Raw genomic sequence first — 21735 nt, forward strand, 5'->3', positions numbered from 1 at the left:
TGAGAGACACAAAATAAATTAAATAAAGTGATATATGTGATATATTCAGCTGCATGGGTTCATATTTTTGGATGGCTTATTTCTTAAAGAAGACGTATTGTGCTTGTGTCTGCTATATACTTATAATCTAAGACACCCATGGATCATTATGTTATAATTTGCACATTTTAAATCGCAATGTTCATCTGAAACGACTTAATAAAAGAAACGAGTATGATGACTTCTGTGTAAGAAAACTCCAGTGCCCAATGGAAGCTGACGTCACCAAAGCACCATGAAGTCAGATCACGCCAACAAGTGAGATTTTTTTTTTTCGTTTGCACCAAAATTACTATGCAACACTGTCAAATCCTACCCAAAAATACAACTGAGAATTTAGTAAGTACAGAGCAAGGGGCATGTACTGGTGGCCGTTAAAATAGGATTTGATCGACAATATGGCGTGGCGTCTTGAAAATAAGCCATTTAAGATTGCTCAAACATGCATGAATCTCTCCAAAAACAATTTCAAGAGGGTAAGTGAGAATTGAAACAACTATAACACTGTTAAAAGCTCCGAAACGTTGATTTTGCAAAACAAGTCTGCTTTAAATATATGCAAATAATGACTGTGCATGTGTTAGCGAGATTAGCTTTTCTTTAAAACATGAAAAATTGTCATCTTTAAAACAAGCTAGACATTAAAATGGAGATGGAAATTTGCCACTTTGGCTACAAGCTCACATATGTACATGCTAACTGCTACATTGCTAAATCAAGGCACATACTAGCCAAATGGAAGGTGCAATCTCTACTAAAAAACTACTTCATGACATCACAAGGTGGAACAGAGCGTTTTGAGCTTTGGAAATATAGACAGAATAATAATAAAGGGTTACTCAAACAAGTGTGAATGAAATAAAACTCAATTCCAGGTATGTTTTTGATGAGGTAACAGTATTATAACATGACTTATCCCATTCCGCTTCTCTCCCTTTACCCAGGTTGTAGTGTTAGTTTTATGTGAACTGGTAACTGAAGTATTGAATGTTTAGTTCTGTGTGTGCACATAGCTAGCATACCAGCGCATTGGTGTAACATATCCTGTCCACTAATATACACATTGATCCCTGTCAGACAGAGATAACACAGTTGGGGATACTATTTATTTTCCCATAACAGCCACACCCATGTAGAAGAAATATGGCTTTCATTATATTTGAGAAAGTAGAAAAAAAAATAAAAATAAACATAGTATCAGTTTGGGGAAAGTCTGTCGCTTGTTTGTCTCCAAGGAGATGTTCTTGGTCTCCTATAATGTTCCACAGTATTGCATGTTCCTGGAGACAAACAGGTGACACCAGGCCAAATTATAGGTCAGATCTGCGGACTCACATCAGTAATAGAATAATTGGAATAATTGAAAGATATATATATGTCTTTATAACATGCAAGTTTTCATAAAGACAAGCAGTTGACTCATTTCTACCAAAAAAAGTTACAAAGGCAAAAATAAATACCATTAAAGGTGGAACATATAACAGGTGGGGGTTCTGCCACCAGCTCCTGTTTGCTTCCATGGGGCTGCTATTTCTTTCACTTAAATATTTTTCAGTACAACATTAAACCTGCAGAACTCCAAAGAAACAAGCTGGCAGGAAAAATTACAGGTCAGGTTTTATCTACGGTGGTAATTCTCTCACAGTAAGAATGCTTTTCAAGATTTTTAGGATTAAAAAGCATGAATGATTGTAAAGCACTTTGCGTTACATTTTTGTATGAAAAGCGCTTCATAAATAAAGCTTGATTTAATTTAAAAGTTTGAAAAATATCTGTAATTGAATCTCCATGGAGACAAACAAGACCATCAGAAAGGTTACATAGTACAACTTTAACAATATAATCAGCCATCCGTGCATATAAAAAAGCTGTTTATCGCCAAATGTAGTTCAAGGAAGGATGTGGAAATTGGATGAAATCATCATGACATACATCAAAATGGAAGAAAACACATGGCTCAAACTGAACTGAACCATTAGCTGTGTAGCTGAAATAAGCTAATGCAATTAGCAGAGAGCATGTGAACGTGCCGCTGAATGACTCCCTAGAGGAGAGCCCTGCCTCTGCTGCTCCTGATGGCTCTAATTGCCTCAAACAGTGATAAGATGTACAGTCACTTCAGGTTTAGTGCATGTCTTAATGGTCAGAGTTTTCAAAAGACATTGCACCTAAAATGATATATAAAGTAATGAGACACTTGGGATTTTGTCTGAAAAAGTGCTAAAGGAGATGGTGGATATATGTTTCAACTGGGTAACATGTGGACATTGCTTTTTATTGATGGAAACTGGACATAAAGGGGTTATACCTGATTTTTTCATGGAATAGTACAATTTGTCTTGTCCCAGTATAAATATAATATTGTAAAAACATCTTGTAGTGTCTGAGTGTTACATGTTTTTATTCTCACTGACTAGCCCTTTTTGTTACAAATACAGCCCAAAATGTGAATAAACTATAGGTCTAGACTACTCTAATTAGACTCCAAACTCCAAAGTATATATGCATTCAGTGTTAGTAAAAAATACACAAATTTGTAATGGAGTTTGTATAAAAAGTAGCATTATTAAATTGTTATCGACTAAATATTGACGTCCGCCCCATGTGTGCTCGCCTACCCATAAAAGTCACCACACACAAGCTACGGCATGATGGCTCTGGTCTCTGAAAGATGTAAAACGCACTCATACATAAATAAATGATAGAATAAATGAATATTAATTGATGTTGGGAATGTGTTAGGAAAGTGAGGAATAAATTTGGACCACTGCAAAGCGTTTAAATAGAAATAGTCTATTTTTTATGGTTTTAAGATGGTGAGAATCAGGTACAGTGCATAAAAAATGTTATGTTTAGTCACAAATTGAACATGGACAGTATACATGCAGCTCAAAGAAACAAGTAGAGGGCTAAAAGGGCATCTAATAAAACATATAACCTCACTTTATGCTAAAATAGATAAGCAGCATGTCATTTTTGTTGATCATTTCATTTTCAGGCATGCCAGGAACTGCTAGTGCTAACCCCGCGATGGAGGGACGTTAGTTTGTTATCGCTGCTCATCTAAAATAAAACATTTTCCAGACTGTTTCTTACCCCATGCAGTTGAACGCCTCTCCTAGTCAGCACCGAATGTACTCTTGTCCATTTTTCCCTCATATAAATTCATCTTAAGGACAACCACTTTCAAATCTTTTAAATAAGTCACTTGTTCTGACAAAAACTGCTCTCTTTTTCCAGTTTCTTCTGTCGGTAACATAGTGTGTACATGTGTACATCCACATAGACTAAACTAAAATTGTGTTTAGCTCTTTTTGAATTACTAGAGTGGCCCCTAAGAGAAAGAGGGCCCTTTGTTAGCTTCCTCTGGGACTGCCCTTGAAAGGCCCCTATTGTACGGTGCACACTATGATATAATGCAAGTGGATTTAATAAGTTTAATGGAACACAGTGAGATGGCTATTTCTCGTGTTGAGTCCATTTAAGGTCTCAGAGCTACATCTTAAAAGAAAATCTTGACTCTGAGATGCTAACGTTTGATTAATATTTATGAACATCTGGTCTTTGCCGTGAGACGTCCAGTAAAAATACATATCTTAATGTTTGAACAAAATGTAATGAGGCCCTAGTGAGTGGCACCTGTAATGTGTTAGGAAGTGGAGGTTAGCAAAATGGAGGGAGATGAGTGACGCTGATGGGCTAGCTTTGTTTTGGTTATGCTAACACAGACACAATGGTACAATTGTACGTCCATCTGAAACTCTACACCCACCCAGAGGTTTGGAGGGTCAAGGAGGGGGGTGGGCTTTGAAAGAGCTTGAAACTGAATACAGCAAAAAGAACTGACCATCCAGAAAGTCACACAAATGCCCACAGAGACTATTTTACATGGGTAGGACAGTCCTTCTCAGTTATTTCTTGAATAGGTACAGAATAATGATGTAGGACTCTGTATTTTTTACAGAGTAAGGTCCACTGCTTGCTTGTCTCCATTCCAATGCTACTGTTTTGCCTGGAATGTTCCATACTGTGGCATTACAATGTCTACCTTGCATTTATTCATGTACATTTCCATGAAGATGACAGAATCAGAAAACTTTATTAGTCCCTTGACGGATTACTAAAGATCAGATGTAGAAATCTGAAATTGTTTCAAGTAGGAGTAGTAGGACAGTAGTAGGTCTCAAAATGTGTTTGAATCGACTGACTAGACACATCACAACACACTTCTGATGAAGGCAGCTGGCACATGTCATGGTATGTTACCATAATACAGATATTACTATATGAATCTGAAAGTCATTTAAGTGGTCCATAATGTTGTAACAGATGTTATGCTCTTTATTAAGTTTGTTATGTTATGCTCTTTATTAAGTTTGTCTTGGATTCCTCTGAACCAACCTAAAACTCATAATGCAATGTATTAGTTATGTATACAATTATGTATAGAGTCAATAGAAGGAGTCTTGCCCGTGGACACAAAGGCAGTATGCCATGGCACTAGAAGTATTGCCCCAACAACCTGATATAATTTTGTAAAATATGTGTGTCAGTCTGCAGCCTGGCAATGAACAAAGTGTTGTACACTTGTTTTGTTAAAATGTGAGTCTTCGATATACCATGAAAAACATTTAAAAAGAAATTAAAAATTAAGTTGAGAAAAAAAAAAAAATCTCATCCTCACCCTCCGCAGGTAGTCTCTATCAGAAGCCTGAGAGCTTGATTGTTCTGCGCAGTATCTTTGCTGTTCCTAGTACTGCACATTTCTGGACTGAGATGTCTGATATTTTTTCTAGGGTCTGCTGTAGCCACTCCTCCAGTTTGGGGGTCACTGCCCCGAGTGCTCCGATGACCACAGGCACCACTGATACCTTCACCTTCCAGGCCTTCTCCAGCTCTTCTCTGAGACCGTGGTATTTCTCCAGTTTCTCATGTTCCTTTTGACTCAATCATTCTACCTTTGGAGACATTTCCCCCCTTGACCTTGGGGTCTCCAGTCCGTATGTTTAGGTATGGATGTTTATGTACACTCCATATATGCTTTCCCTGCCAGCATCTTACACCCTGCAGTTATGTGTGTGTGTGTGTGTGTATGTGTGTATATATACATATATATACATACACACATGTACACATATATAAATGTATATACACACACATAATAATCTATATGACTATAGATTGTACATTTATTCTCCAAGTACTTTTCAAAAACCATCACTGATGACCACTCACCTTTAAGTGGGCCAGGAGACACAAACAGACTGTCACCATGGAAACGTGTCCTCAGTAAAAGCATTTAAATTACAATCTCAGACCAGACATAGGAGCTGCAAATGCCAATGGACACTTAATTGGCGCTTTCAAATTTTACATATGCAACAAATGAATGGAAATATATTCAATAGCTTTTATCATGATTTGGGGATCGATAAAGCTAGTTTACAATTAGCATACACTTTTATCATTCAGATTAGTGCTGCCTTGTGCATTTGTGGGTCTGTACTTGTACACTGGATGACCTTTGCGAGCACTCTGTGATCGATGTCAATTACTTTTCACCACTTAAAGTTCTTGCTTCCATTTGGCAGTAAAAAAAAAAACACTTTTTCAATAATGTGAACCCAAAGACAGTCATTTTGCATGGATAAAACATACAATAACGCACCAGTGGGGAAAACTATTTTGCTGTATTCTGAAACCATGTATTTAAATCTAAAAGCAGCAAGCGTGCTCCCATCTGTTTTGACCAATCGGCCTCAGAATAATTTGTTCCTTTCATTCACTGCCATGCTGACTGGAGAGTACCCAGGCAGAATTTTCTATTACCAATCTAACTGCACATTCCAGCTTGACAAGAGCTCATTAAACCTTAATTATACACATGTTGTTTTCTACAAACATCTCCATTTGGGTCTCTCTAGCTTGTAATTGTTCAGCAGGGACGACCGGTTGAGATTTCGCAGATTGCAAGTGAACAAGGCAGGAGGGAAAAAAAGAAAATAAAAATGGATAGAGAAAGAGAAAGAGAGAGATGGGGGAAAGAGAGAGGAGACAGAGAGAGAGAGAGGGAGGAAGAGAGAAAGAGAGAGAGGGAGACAGAAAAAACATATCAACAAAAAGAGAGAGAGATGGAGGTAGAGAGAAAGAATGAGACAGGGAAAGATAGAGGAGGAAACAGAAAGAGAGAGGGAGACAGAAAAAAACAACAACGAGAGAGAGGGGGAGGAAGAGAGAAAGAGAGAGAGGGAGAGATAGAGAAAGAAACTGAGAAAGAGAGAGAAAGAGGGGAAGGAGAGAGACAGAGGAAGATAACAGAGAGAGAGAGAAAAGGAGGAATAGAGAAAAAGAGAGAGGGAGAGATAGAGAAAAACACAGAGAAGGGGAGCGAAAGAGAGAGAGTGGAAGAGAAAGAATGAGAAAGGGGGAGATAGAGAAAGAAACAGAGAGATAAAGTGAGAATGGAAGAGAGAAAGCAGGAGAAAAAGAGAGAGAGGGAGAGATAGAGAAAGAGAGAGTGGAAGAGAAAGTGGAAGAGAAAGAGAGAGACAAAGAGAAAAAGAGAGACAAAGAGAGAGAGAGAGACCGGAAGAGAAAGAGAGAGAGGAAGAGAAAGAGAGGCAGCAGATCAGAAAGAGAGAGAGAAAGAGAGAAAGAGGAAGAGAAAGAGAGAGAGAGGAGTGGAGTAGAAGTAGGTCATGTCTCTCCATAAACAAGGTTTCTAAAATAATATACCCATCCAGTGGAAGTAATGCCAAACAAGTGAGCGAATGTGGAGCTCATGTAATATTTACAAAGCACTAATACATGGATGGTAGGTCTTTTTCTGCACGGATCCCCTCCCCTCTGCAAAAGTCGAGGGGTTCTAGCTCGGTTTTCCATACGCCATTTGAATTTCAGAGGAATGCACTGATGTATCTGCCAGAAATATGGTTTGTGGTGGTAAAAATGTACTTGTTATCATTACACATTCATATGCAGTCAATACAGTACACAGTTGTTTATTGGAAGTGAAATGGGACTGTGAAAAGTCAGAATGTTCACCCACCAATTAAGAGGTTGCTGGTTCAATTCCAACTTTGGCCACTGCATGCTGTTATTGTGTCCTTGGGCAAGACGCATTTTACCATGTGTAAGAGAATAATAATGAGGGTGGAGATTGGAAGCGCCTACATCAGTGTAGCCCATAGAATCTGGGGCTACAGAAGTAGAAGTACAGTGGCTGATTAATGCAAAGGTATCTGGAAAGTATGTGAAAAGTATCTGAAAAGTATCTGGAAAGTATCTGGAAAGTATCTGGGAAGCCGCTACAGCTGTTGGTTGATTCTGACGTTGTGTGTGTTTTTGTGTATTAAACGTAGAGGACATAAATTTCTAGAGGTGGCACGTCACCTTCACCTGCATAATTTGATAGAAATAGAAAGTTAAAACCATACTCCATGGAGATAGATATGTTTTATGCAATAATGTGAAATATTATAAGCCAAAGGAACAACATTTCTAGGCCAAATAAGAGTTCGTTCACAATAAGGATGCATGTTTTTCAGTGCAACACAACCAAAATGAACAAAAATAAATAAACATATATTTTATACACAAATGAAATGCAAACATGTAAAGAGTTTGGTTTAGTTTCTCCGGTCCATTGTGTCTGTCATCTTCATAGAATTTCTTTACATTGGCCTCGTCGGTGGAGTTTCCTCACACGTTCGTTACATTTCAGAGACGCAGACTTGAGCTGTAATCCACGGAGTTGGAGGCCCACTGTGATACCAGGACTGTGGAGAATCTGCTTCTAAAGACTGGCTCAGCGTGGGGTTATATGGCTAATGGCACAGACTAACAGCCTCATTTCTGTCAGTCTGTCCCCGGGCATTAAGTATATATTTTTTTAAGATTAGCAGCAATCACTATCTTACAAGTCATCATCTAACAGGGTTTAAGATGAGACAATCAATATTTTGTATCAGCTGAAAATCTCTCTCTATATATTTTTTTTAAATTTTGTATTATCAATATTTTAAAGATAAATGAAAAACAAAGAAAGCACAGAGCAGTGGGTGTGTATGGGGGGTAGGGGAAAACGGGAATTTTCCGAAAACAATGGCGTCTTGATTGCAGGTGAATTACACAAACATAGTCAATCTTTTATAATTTGTAACCACACCACATAAGACTAGATATTTTAATTTACATATTTTTGAAAAGATGACTTAACCACAACATATTTTAAAGTCCAATCGATAAAAAAAAAAAAATTGTCAATGCATTTAAATATGAACTGTGGGACAAAAATGTGTTTTGGGTTTTTTTTTTTTCTTTTTTTTTTTACTTTAATAAAACAGGGCTACAATTACATTTTACTTCTAATTGGTGTTTTGGGTTTAGTTTGTTTACAAGAACCGGTTAGCTAAAATAGTCTTGCTAACACTAAATGCTTGCATACGCTGTGAGGTGAGCCATGTCAACATAAACAAACACAACATGTTAAACAGGAAAATTAGCAGTTTGCATAATATTAGTCTTCTGCCAAAATAAAACTTTCAGAAATGACACTAATTAGTATCACAATCAGCTACAACCTCCTATCTTTGTCTATGTACAGTGCAAGCTTTTTATTTGTCACACTTCTGAATTAATAGGCAGTGGGTTAGATATTCACTACAGAATAGCACTCATGCAATATTAATATGGCAGCAAAATATGGAAGCTAACCCCCCCGTACTCCATCTCCCTCCCAAGTAATTGACTATGCAATACTTCCAAATCAGCTCAGAGGGTGCGAGACAAAGGCAGAGGGGGTAGGGGGAGAGGAGAGGGACAAAAGACAGGAATAGACAGGGTCCTAAAGTGCTCGTGTCAAGTGTGCGGTGTACAGCAGATTCTGAACCCGTTCTCCATGCATCACTGTCAGTCCAGAGACACTCAAACAACAACAAAACAAAAGCAAGGGGACCCAGGGCACAAAAACGTTCAGGTATACTCTCTTACACAACTTAAATGGTGGAAAGAAACTTGATACTAATGGAAAAAAAATGTAAAAAAATATATATTGCGTGAAAGCAAACACAAAAATAATCTAATAAATAATAATAAATCTAATAAATAATAATAAATAATGTCTCTATAGCAACAAGCAGGTGATATACGGCTCTGTACCACATTTTTAATGTCTTAAAAACATGAAAAACTAGTTCATTTTAAACAGTCTGCATCAGTTTATTGCTCACTTACCTAATGCATTCCGAGTATTTGTCTGTAAATCGAACAACATCTAGCATGCTAACAGTGTGCTTCCTGTTTTGCACGCTCTATTGCAAACAGCAGACTTGGGTCTCAGTTTGACCTTAAAGCTGCGTTCAGACTACGGCGTCAAAATTGTGTCAAACTCCTCTAGTTGGACATTTTTGCATTTGAAGGCAAGTTTGAAACTCATCAAAAGTTCAGATTTTTCAATGAAACATGTGCCAGACATTTTGAGTCGAAAAATCAGAACTTTTGACGAGAACTTTAGACTTAGTTAGAAGTTCCCCAAAGACTTTACATGTAAACTCAATGTCCCTGACACCACAACATGAACGCAGCATAAGAGTGTGATTTTTTTTTATATATATAACTGCACTGGGGCAAAACACATTCAACTTAATTACATAAAAATTGGGTAAAGGACTTTTAAGGCCAACACTCACCAGGACACTCTGACACACGGCAAAACAGACACCTTTATTATTTCCTTTGAGGGTTTAGTTGGACGCAGCATGACAGCTGAAAACACACGCTTTTTGCACTTCTGCTGGAAGCACAGACGGGAGAGCAGCTATATTATGTCTCTCATTTAGTCAGTAATATGAAGAAAACGCAAATTTAAGCATCCAAAAAGGTGTGTTAAAGCCTGTGTTGCCTTTACAAATCAGATCTGTGGAGAGGGGACTCTCCTCACAGTTTTTTAAAGCAATAAAAGTAATACAGCAGATAAGAATAAGAAGATTAATGCTAAACTGCGAAACATTTTCTTTAGAAACAAGCAGGTGGAGAAACTTACATCATAACAGCTACACAATTACAAAGAAAATGAGTTCCAAAATACTGTATATTGTTCCAGATTTCCTATACTGAACGACAAGTCGATATAGTAATTATCATGACAGACCTAAACAAAACGTATACTAAACTATAATATAAACTATAAATGTATTTCCACCCATTTCCATAATACATTTGCTGTCACCTTCCTATATAGTTAACAGCTATATAAAATGAACAATATTTGACAGGCTGGCGCACATTCAAGCCCACTTTTGTGCCACTTTCAGAGTAATAACCCATCCACTAACCTTATGTCAAAGCCCAAATGCCATACACTCACTCCACACAGTCTCTAATACATCAGCAATTGCCTGAAAAAAAGGGTCCACGTGGGTCACGACCTTGGCAGGGCACAATTAAAAAAAATGAACTGTGCGCATTTCGAGCCATAATAGACGCGAAGAGAGGAAACATAGGGAAAGGTTGTGGGGGCAGGGGGGGGGTTGTGGTCGGAGGTGTGGAGGGGAGGGGGAAGGGCAGTGCACCTTGACAGGAAGTAGGTGTAGACAGAGCATTGGAGTGAGGTTAGCCTAGCAGGTATAGTGGGGCCTGCAGCGGAAGTACCCAACCCACTTGTAACTGAAGATATAGTGGTGCTGCTGGATGGTGAGAGATAGAGATCGAGAAGGAGGGGAGGAGAGGAGGAGAGGAGCAGGGGGAGGGAGGGGGAGGGAGGAGGAGGGAGGGAGGGGGAGGAGGCTGGGGCTGCACAATATACAGAACTGAAATCGCACTTTAAGTTGGTGTATTTATGAACAAGTAAAGTAAAGATAGAATGTTCTTTACGAGCATTTTATAGAAAAAGCTTGTAATCTTGCCTCTCCAAACATGTTCTGAAATGCATAGGATTTTTGTATTAGCTTATCAGGTCATATTTCAGTCTGCTTTCAAGTGTTATGTCTTCTGCTACGGTAATGCTGCGGGCAACTAGCATGCTCACAGCACACTCCCTGATTCTTGGGCAATAACACGCTTTATAATTAGAAACAGACAGCAAACAAGAGCCTGTACCTGATTTTTGTCTATGCATTTGAGCAAAATTTGTCTGTGCGCCCCAGATATATTGTATAAGTAGCTCTTGAGGTCAAAATAAGTATTCTTAGCTTTACCATCTCGGCAAAACTCGGAATGCATTAAGTGAAGAATAACTTTGGACCACTGCACACTATTTACAATAAACTAGTTCTGTGTTAAGACAGCAGAAATCTGGTACAGCACATTTCAGAGCTACGTATATAATATATCTGTACTACTTTTGCTCAAATACACAGAAAAACATTAGGTACTGCTACTATAATGTTCCTGGAGTTGTTTATAATTTGCACTCTGGAACATAGACTGTATAAATAAGTGGACTAAGGGAGTGTGACGTCAACCATAGTGTTCAACTCCGGCCAAACGAAGCTCACAGGGGCTACTTTTTTAAATATAAATCGCAAATCTAATCGCAAAACTTAAGAAAAATCCCAATTTCTTTTTTGTTTTTTTTTATTATTCCAAAATTGCGCAGCCCTAGACCAAATCATGGGTGAGGAAAGGGAGATGGGAGGAGGGAGGGAGTAGGTGGGAGGGACCTTGGACTAGTTGTAGCACCTTGACACCCCCCCTCCCCATCTCTCTCTCTCTCTGCAGCCCCTGATAAGTGTGATGGAAAAAGCCCTGGTTTCCTCCTGCATGTTAAGTGGTGTATACACTCTTCACTGTATGCAGCCCAGAGCTCCAACGTGAGCTCCAACTGAGGCCGTGTGCAGTGAGGACACAATAAAACACAGGAAATTGTAGCCATTTTAATGTGTTTTTAATATAAGGGAAGTAGTTGCTTGTTTATCAGTTCAAAATCAGTAATATCAGCATGTGTATTGGCTGGGGTTAATTTTGATTGTGCTATAAACAATAGATTTGAACAGGACAGAACAGAATTGAACAGAAATATTTGATTCATTTTTATTTGCAATTATGTTGTAGTTGTTTCTGTGGGCTATAGATGACATCACAATGATATTTAATTAAGATGGGGGCAGCTAACATGAATACTGTTACGATTTTTTGCTCTAGTCACTAAAAGAAACGATCAGGTTCAACATTTGTAAATACACCTTTGAGATATTTCATAGTAGAACGCAATGTAACTTGGAAAATCGCCTCTCGTCCCCCCCATCTGGGCGTATGACATCGTCTCGTTTTATAATCCAATTGCTGTAATGAGATTAAAGATAAATACATAATGGTTTCCGATACAATTTCTCAACTGTTGTTAGATCGAACCGCTCGAAAATCTTGCTCAAAAGTCCTATATATACATTATTTTATAGAAAGTAACTATAACAAAGCTGCTTGCTTCATGGATTTAAAAAAATGCAGCTTGGAACAATGAAGAGCTTTGAACAACACAGCAGGGGGTAATCTCTGGCCAATGAGACGGCCTTATCTCTTTGGCAACTATGCGTATCCTGAATACCTCCTTAAAAACATCTCATTGGCACGTGTTTAATTAAAGCAAACGTACTCTTCAAAATCGACTTTTTAGAGCTTTTAACCGTGCTATAGTTGTTTCACTTTCACTTATTTTCAAGACGTCATATTGCCACCGCTCTGTACTTCAATTTTATTTTCTTAACCGACGATATGTGTAGGATTCGGCAGTGTCGCGAAGTAATTTTGGTGCAAATGAAAAACAATCTTGCTAACATGATGTGCAACTATGGCTCTCTTGCTGCGACGCCAATGGACTTGATGAATATTGCGATTTAAAATGTGCAAATTATAATGATCCATATATAGCAGACACAAGCACAATAGGTCTTCTTTAACAATTGTTTTGTTTGTTGACTTTCCTGGGGTCAAGACTACGTGCTTTGATGGTTTAAAAATAGTCTGGAATCGTCTCCTGTTTTTGCCAGTTCAGATGGGTGTGACTGACAGGCGGGTTAACAAATCAAACAAACACAATCGGTTTGAGTCAAAACAAATATGGCTGCTCACAGGTAGTAACGAAAGAACAAATTTACAACAAGGACATAAAAACAGCTGCAACTTCAGCAGAATCTGTAACATAATTTAGCTCTTAAAGGTCCTATATTACACAAAATTGACTCTTGTGAGCTTTAAGACGTGTTATAATGTTGTTACTTCCTCAAAAACATATCTAAATTTGAGTTTTGTTTGATTTACACTTTTGAGTAAACCTTTATTATTAGTTTTTATTATTAGTTTTCACGTTAGATTTGACCTTTTGTTTTGTAGAAATTGGGATGAAATTATCCAAATGATTCTAGTGAAAGTGTATGGAGTTTAAAAGTAGAGCACTTCCTGTATTACCACATGACATCACAAGGTAGAACAGAGTGTTTTCAGCCTAAATATGCAGGGTTTGTGTGTTAAACATGTGACAATGAAACAAAACACAACTCTAGGTCTGCTTGTGATGAGGAAACAACATTATAACAGATCAGAAAATAGCATAATATGGGATCTTTAATGTTACAAAGACTTTCATGAAGATGTCTTTCATACTACAAATAAGTGGCTCTGACTGAATTGCCAAAAGAATGTGATGGTTGTCAGACTTGGATTCAAACAGAAAGTAGGAAGGATAGGCTTGCCAGGCTAGTAAATACATTGATTTCCATTAAAAGGTGATAACATGCGCGTTGTGTTTGCATTTCCTCTTAAAACTATTTAGGACATGTAACGTGGCACATCACTGCAATGTAAGCTTTAATTAAAAAGGTGTGAACAAACAATATTACAATTTCCCTCTCTCCCTGCGCCTCAGCCCTGGAGCACACAATTCAAAACGCACATAAAAAGAGAGACATAAGAAATCCAATTCTCTTCTCTCATCATTGTTCTTTCATTTTCCCCTTTGTTACATAAACGCGTAAAGGCAAAGGCAGGCAAGATTCTAATTATGATTTTTCACAATGCTAAAAGATTTCAGCTTTTTTAAATTAAAATATGAAAGACAGGTTTGACAAACAAAGTACTCTTCCAGCACTTTGTCAAAGTCAAAGTAGGAGTGCTGCGCCGCTTAACTTCAATAAAAATCATCTTTTTTTCAAGCACGCTGGGAACAATTATAAGAAAACAGGACATGTACTTTGATGTCCCGCTACATCTGCTTTATCACAGAACAGACAGAAAATGCTCACTGGCTAGTCCCTACTTACTGAACATAGATATAGAATACTCACAGAAATCTGACTTAAAACGTGGAAGATGGGTTCAGAACGATGAAAAATGATGAGCAATGACCGTTACCATAGCAGTTAACAATTTTAAACTAAATATTATTAGTCCAATGAGGTCCATCTGGTCTTCCGTTAGTTAATTTGACTAGATTCTTTTTCCAGAGCAAGGTGTAGTTTGTTTTCATACCTGACAGTTTTGACTTCTCACTAGCGTTCTTCCTCAGAGTGGTCATGTGATGTTGCGGTGACGTGTCCAGTCAGCTAATTTATGCAGGTTTTGGTCCTGACTATAAACCAGGACGAAGGGGCTTTTTTACTGTCACACACCTGTGATACCGTCCTGGAGAAGATGGACTGCAGATGGCGCTGTGGTGCTGCATCCACCGGTAGCACGACAGCACTAAAACCTGTTTAAATCAGCTGACCACACACATCACATGACGACTCTGAGGAAGAGCGCTAGTGAGCAGCCGAAACTGTCAGGTATGAAAACAAACTACAACTTCTGTCTGGAAAAAGAATATATTAAAATAAATTAAATATTATTTCTTTTGAATGGGAAAATGTCCTCAAAATGCTGCATATAACACAAAGCTGAAACCCATGAAAAGCACTGATATAGACATGCTATGTCACTTTACATTTCATTCACTCCTCTTTCACATACATTCTTCTGAAGCCACAGCTGGCCTGGGACAAACTGATGAAAGTGTGACTGCTATTCTGCTCCAATATCCTTTCCAAACACTTACACATAGATACATTCATAAAAGACGAGCGAAATATCTTATCCAAGGACACCGGGACGATATGCATTGCCGAGTGCAATTTGAAGCTCGCTTGTTTAGTCGACTTTACACTGTCTCACACCTCAGTGCACCAGTAGAGGACACGCCTTTGTGTTCTTCTGCGTTTTGTATGATCAGAAATTAGAAATGAGTTGCTTTTAAATGTTTTCCATATATATAATTTGCAGTTGCATCAAGGTAAAATTGTCACACACAAAAAAAACAACAAAAAAACATAAAAAAAATAAATAATAATAATAATAATAATAATAATAATAATAATAATAATAATAATAATAATAATAATAATAATAATAATAAATCATTAAAATAAAATGTAAAAAGTGATAATTCATTTAAAGGTGAAACTTTTCTGGTTGGTGGCTCTGCTTTCTGCCTGTCTCCATGGAGATTAGAGATTACAGTTATTGCTTTATGGCATTTAACTTGAATTTATTCATTTGCTAATAAAATCCTTGAAACACAAGCATTCTTACTGTGAGCTGGATCGCCTCTCTACAGATCCTACCTGTAACTTGGCCTGTTGAAATCCCCTGTTTATTACCATGTGAATAGCTATGTTCAATGTCATAATGTGGAACATTTCAGACAAAGCAACAACATCTCCATGGATACAAGCTAGCGACAGACCCCAAAACACAAAAGTTACACAGTGCAAACAAAGACGTGCTGCTTTTTATGTGACAGTTACAGTCTACCTTCTAAGAACAGAAATAGATTACGTTTCCATTTGTGGTTACTGTATATAATGCTGTGGTAATTAGACGTGGGTAACAAAGTTTGCATGGGTTACAGTGCGATATCCTTACCCCAGTAGAGGGCAGTCTCTTGCCGTCAGGGTTTGGGCGCATGGGCAGGGAGCTGTAGAGTCGCACACCCCGGTCTGCTGCTGCGGAGTATCTGTTCTGTAACACACACAGGGGGAAGACACATGAGTTTGAAGCAGATCTGAAAAGTTACAACATTCATCCTGTATTTCAATTCCTATGGTAAATGTAAATCAAAAGAGCTTCAGGCTACGACGCAATATGGCTGGATACATGAATAAAATGTATAAAGAATTTGAATTGTAAATTAAATAAGACAAGTTGTATGGTCCATTTGCAATCATCAACGTCAGCTACATTTTTTTAAGCAATTGCTTTGCATTTGACTCATCCTTCAAGGAGCATTGGCAACAACAAAGCAGTGCCCGTGGACCCATCTCCAGATCTTGAAGGCTTTTTTTTTTTTTTTAGACAAATAAACTATGGGCTCTTTTTCATCTCGTGACAGTTTTTAATGCAAAATTGAATCAAATAGATACTTCAAGTTCGTACAAATCACTACATCCTCTGGAGGGCCAAATCAGACCCCCTGGAGGGCCAAATCTGGACCGCTGGCTCTACTTTGGGTCCTTGAATTAGAGGCTGTGAATAATTTGGCACGTCCCAAAGCTTCATGGCATGGCTCCAGACCCTCCCATAACAGGCAACAGTCATAGATATGGCTCTGTACGGCAACCATAGATTTGCAGGCTAAAAGAACTTTCCTAAACTCAAATGTCAACAAAAAAACATGCTTAATATTAATTTTAGTTTATGACTTGGTGTTATTACTTTTTACTACATCCTTTTATTGTGCGTTGTTGACTTTGACTTGTGTTATCAATGAACCTATTTCCCTGTATAGCTGCAGATAAAAATAGCTCCATTGTTGCCCCTGTTTTGTTTACCGTGTTGTTAGCGCAATACATTTTCCCCGAGTGAGACAGAGTGTGCATCGGCTGCCATGTTGAATCACATCTCCTCATGGTGATGTAGCACACATAATAACTGGATGAGGTCGGCTAGGCTGCGGCACTAATGGAACTAACCCTGTGTGTTCATTGGCCCAGCTTGTACGACGACTGCACTTTTCCTTTACATTACATGCCTGATAATTGCTACGTACCAAGCTCCTCCAACCTGTAGCTGTACCTTTGAAACCGTTAGCGCTGGAGAGGCTAATGATTTGCAACAGGTTGTCAGAGGCAGCAGGCAGCGGTATAGCGCGGTTGGGGTTCGAGATGTGTCCCCAGCTAGCAGCAGGGGAGCGTCCCAGGATTCACAAATCGCACTTCTCCGCGTTCCTGTGTCTCTTCAAGTTCATATCCAACGGTAAACAACTCCACGCACCATTGTGGTTCTGTCAGGTTTAATCATATGCATATATACTTTGGGAACTAAAGTTAGAGTTTTGAAGGTGGGGTGCCTCGGTCTTTCAATATATTGCAATGGTTCATTTTGATTTGTAGGCTGTGGATTGGAACTTTATCACAAGTAGTAATTCAACTTCAGTTAGATAGTCTTGTTATTGCATAATGTACAGTGTTTCCTACCATTTTTTATTGAGGATATGGTTGCACATGTAATCAGTGGCTGTGGTTACTTGCACACTCAGTTCAGCTTATTATCAGATTTTTGGAGTTGTAAGAATATTAAAATGACATTTAAACAGAAAAAATATCAGTTTTCTTTCTGATCATGGTCCTTCTGATTACTCATATCAAATTTTACAGTTTGCATGTCATTTAAATAATCCTAAAGGCTCAGAAATAAGATAATAATCAGATTTTGGTGTGCATGCGAACAAACCCAGTGAATCTTTTGCATACAGTCTCTTACAATTTGTAAAATAAGTAAAGTATGAGCAAAATAGTACTTATCAATAGTGTAGTGTTGCAGCGCAAGTTTCAGATATTTTTATTTTAATCATCTCTTTTGGGAGCGAATTTCCAAAACAATAATGTCAAATGGTCAAATGTTTATATTTCCACCTTCAAGGCACTCAAAGGCTTTACATGAAGGAACCACTCATCCATTCACACACACATTCATGCTCCAGTGTATTGCACCGCCAACCTGTTGGCTTGTCAGTGGACAAAAGCTCTACCAACTGATCACCCTCGTAGCAACAGTGATATCATGTTTTTTTTTCAGTATCTCTCCTATCAATTCAGGAATAAAACAAGAAGGAAAAAATAAGGGATGTAAGCTAAATTCCTATGGCGTTTTGGACAATTATGGCAGGTTCAGTGTAAAAGTTGTTACATTCTATCGAAGTAAAATTATACAGTTTATCAGCCACTCAGATCTTTTTTACATTCCCTGGGCCTAGTCAATTTCAGATGCATATTTCCGATACATAAAAATGAATTTCCAAACAGTATGTCAGCCAAGATTCACACCAACAACATCTCGTACTAACAGCCAAGTCTCAATACAAACAGCATGTGCTAAACACATTCATTTTATCCAGTTCAAAGAGCATGATTTATACCTAATAATGATCTGTGTATGCATTAACAGTATGCTGATGTCAAAGGGCCTACCACAGCGCCTCTTCCCCCCCAGGCACAGCGGCGATCTTGCTGTGTAAGGTTTTGATTTCCTGTGCTCATTATGAAAGGTGAAAACAGATAGCACATATCAACAGCCATTTTGTTCAATCGTGTTTGCATAGTGTTGAGGCAGCAGTACACGGCACACCGCAATAATTATCTAGTTCTATAGGATCCCGACCGCATTTGATGGCGTTTAGCAATAGGTCATAGGTCATGTTGTTATAAAAAAAAACAAAAAAAAACTAAACACAACATTATATTGGTTTTAAATAAATCAATGGGTCACAGAAATGGTCTTTTTCACAAGACAGTATAAACATATTTCATTCCATCTTGCACTTAAACTATTCTTTTTTTCTTTTCCTTAGTTCACAATTACGAGGTCTGTTTGTTTTGTCTGGATATCTAAGTTAAGATACTGTAAACTTTAAGCATTTTGCATTTGTACTGAAAGTTTGTACTCAGGAAAAACAACTATTACATGGCTAAAAAGGTTCTCAATTACAAGTAAGTAATGCTGCCAAACTGTAATTCAGTAAAGTGCGCATGAGGAATACAAGTCAAAGTACTTGTTACTTTTTGTTTCAAATCTACTGTACAATTTCCCTCAGAATGTACTAAATTACACTTAAGCCTGTCATATGAATTACTATATCAACTTTGTTCAGTAGATAACAGATGGAACAATATTTTTGGGAAGGTCAATATTTATCGTGAGTACTTTCTCTTTGCAGTAGTGGGATATTTTTAGTTAGTTTTTTTTGCAATTTGCAAGATTTGACAGACTCATTATAGACACAAACTAACTAAAAGTGTTGCATTCTGCTATTTAGTTACTTCAGCTCATTTTTTTTTTTTTTTTGTACATTTAGTATAGTTTTTTGTGAATATTTCTGCTTAATGGTTTGGTTTCATTCACTTCAGTAATATATCGCACTTCTAAAGTTGTTATTGTGCCAAGCAATGTGAACATTTACTTTCCATCTCTACATTTGACCCATGCAACTCGGTTATGAATACCAAGAGGCTATAGGTAGATGGGGGATACCTAAGAACACACATAAACCCACCCAGACACAGGAAGAACATGCAAACTCCAAACAGATATGCAAATCAAAACATAAGGTTGGCTACAAAACAACCAGCTCTTGTGGTCCACTTTATAAAAAGGCCAAATACTGTTCCATAATATCCCTTTGCAGTAATTCTTTTCACTATTTACAGTATAAACCATTTCAACACAAACTATTCCATCTATCCAATCAGCCAGAAACCTACATTTCATTTGCTTTGGCTCTTGGTTTGAAGCTAAACCATTTTCAGGCTTGTTAGCTAACTTGTCAGCACCGCAGCTACTTCACAAATGCCTGGTAGAATAACTTGCTTTGTCCTGGCAATTGGAGCTGCGCCGTAAGTGAATGTTTGATATTTCTCCCATGTGCTAGCTTGCTAATCTGGCCCTGTGGCATGCCATTACGGGCCTAATAACAGCTGTCTGCGGCCTGGAGGGGCCAGAGGGGGCGACCGTGCTGCGCTAACTAGCCCTGACAGACTCATTAGGAGAGCTGGCACCCACAACGGCACTAGCACAACTCCTCGTGTCCCCCTCTCACTGGATCACAACAGTTAGCAAAGTGCACATAGCATTGTTCACTGCGCTAGACCTCTTGACACATTTAGCTTCCAGTGCTCCCAACCTTGTCGCCTTAGCTTAGCGCTTTTTAGCGGCGTCAACAAACAAACCGACAGGCCAAATGTTGCTAGTTGTGAATGTACTTGCCGTGACAAATTTAGTCAAGGATTTCTGCAGCAAAGCGGTTGTAAGTGTGTATTATATTCTCCTTTATCTGGTTTCTGAGGTGGGCTGTATGATTTATTGCAATCGAGTCGAAATTTCAGTTTGAATGGATGGAATTAGAAAATTGCAAAGGCTGCACCAAGTACCATAATTTTCTCAACAAACAACAAAATATCCTGTCTTACTCTGCACAAAAAAGGGGAAAAAAAGTACAGAATCACACTATTAAAACTTAAATCGCAAAACAAATTGCAATCACAATCCTTGTCGTGATTGACAACCTTTGCAAAAAGATACGTACTCTTTGCCCCAAGCCCCAAAATTACTGGGATAGGTTCCAACCTAGAAAGAAGACTAGGTTAATGGTAGTGTGACTTGCTTTTCTCCATAGAGATGTATTACTTGGCCAGGAATGTTTCATTACAGGGCATTATACAGATATCCCCGATGCTTGTCTCCATGGAGATAAACAAATATAGAGCCATACTGTCTAATACTCAAGCTAAAGGTGGCAGAAGCTCCTCTAGAAAAGTTACATAGCTCATCTTTACGTTTCTTATCATTACCAATATTTTTAATTTCCACAAACTCTTACAGTGGTGGCTCCTTGTTCATAATTATGCCAACGAAACCTAACCTAAACACACTTTCAACAACACCTTTGCGAAAGCGGATCTACAGCATTGTTCACACTCTTTGCACACAGCCCAACCAGGACCACCAAAAACATTCCACTTCTCTCTCCTCTTGTACTGACACTTTGTTTTGATGCTCTGAATCTTGTCACCTCATCCCTGCACTTTTCTGGCTGCTTTTTCAACCTCCCATCACACCAAATGTTACCAGCCAATTACTGCCTTGCCTCTTATCAATCCAGCCTTCTCTGCTTGCCTTCCCACAGAGTTTAAACCAATCCCCAAAGGCAACACTGATATTGGTTGAGTTCAGTCAGAGGAGCAGACAAGTTAAAAGGCGTTCAGTTGCAGGTACAGGAAGATGCTAGCCACAGTAGCATCCTCTGGTGATTGTGGAGCCTGTTCTAGCACAAAAGGGACTTCCCCAAGTAGACAGCAAAAGGAAACAATGTGTGTCAGCCAATCAGAGTGGAGTTAGATGACAGACTATAAACACAGACAGCCAATCAGATCATGAGTTTTAGTAGTATTAGTATTATTAGTATAAAGGAGGAAGGGGGGGAGGTTAAAAGACAATGCAATGATTATGTAATGTATATAATGTTATCTAGCATGTAAACCACAATACTGATAGAAATGGGTCGGGTGACTTCCTGTTTAAAGCTTCAGAACAGATTCTCAGCTATTGGCCCCCAGCTCTTTACAGTGGTATTTCACGAAGCAGCTAAGTTTCTCCTATTTTAAATATTAGCAACATAACGTTTTTTTACTATTTCTGTACGATCCATGAGTACGAATTTTTTTCCAAATAATC

The 21735-nt window shown here is 38.3% G+C and overlaps 1 protein-coding gene across 3 annotated transcripts in view; it reads right to left on the bottom strand.

Moving 5' to 3' along the window:
• Positions 1-21735, bottom strand: part of tox2 (TOX high mobility group box family member 2) — a 183304-nt gene that overhangs the window by 103773 nt on the left and 57796 nt on the right. For all 3 annotated transcript variants that reach the window (XM_055221931.1, XM_055221932.1, XM_033967359.2), the window contains exon 2: positions 15934-16029. In XM_055221931.1, the coding sequence (XP_055077906.1) occupies positions 15934-16029 (96 nt within the window). The remainder of the gene's footprint in view (positions 1-15933; positions 16030-21735) is intronic.

Source organism: Periophthalmus magnuspinnatus, chromosome 5 (genome assembly GCF_009829125.3).
Source record: "Periophthalmus magnuspinnatus isolate fPerMag1 chromosome 5, fPerMag1.2.pri, whole genome shotgun sequence".
In the NCBI taxonomy this organism is placed as follows: Eukaryota; Metazoa; Chordata; class Actinopteri; order Gobiiformes; family Gobiidae; genus Periophthalmus; species Periophthalmus magnuspinnatus.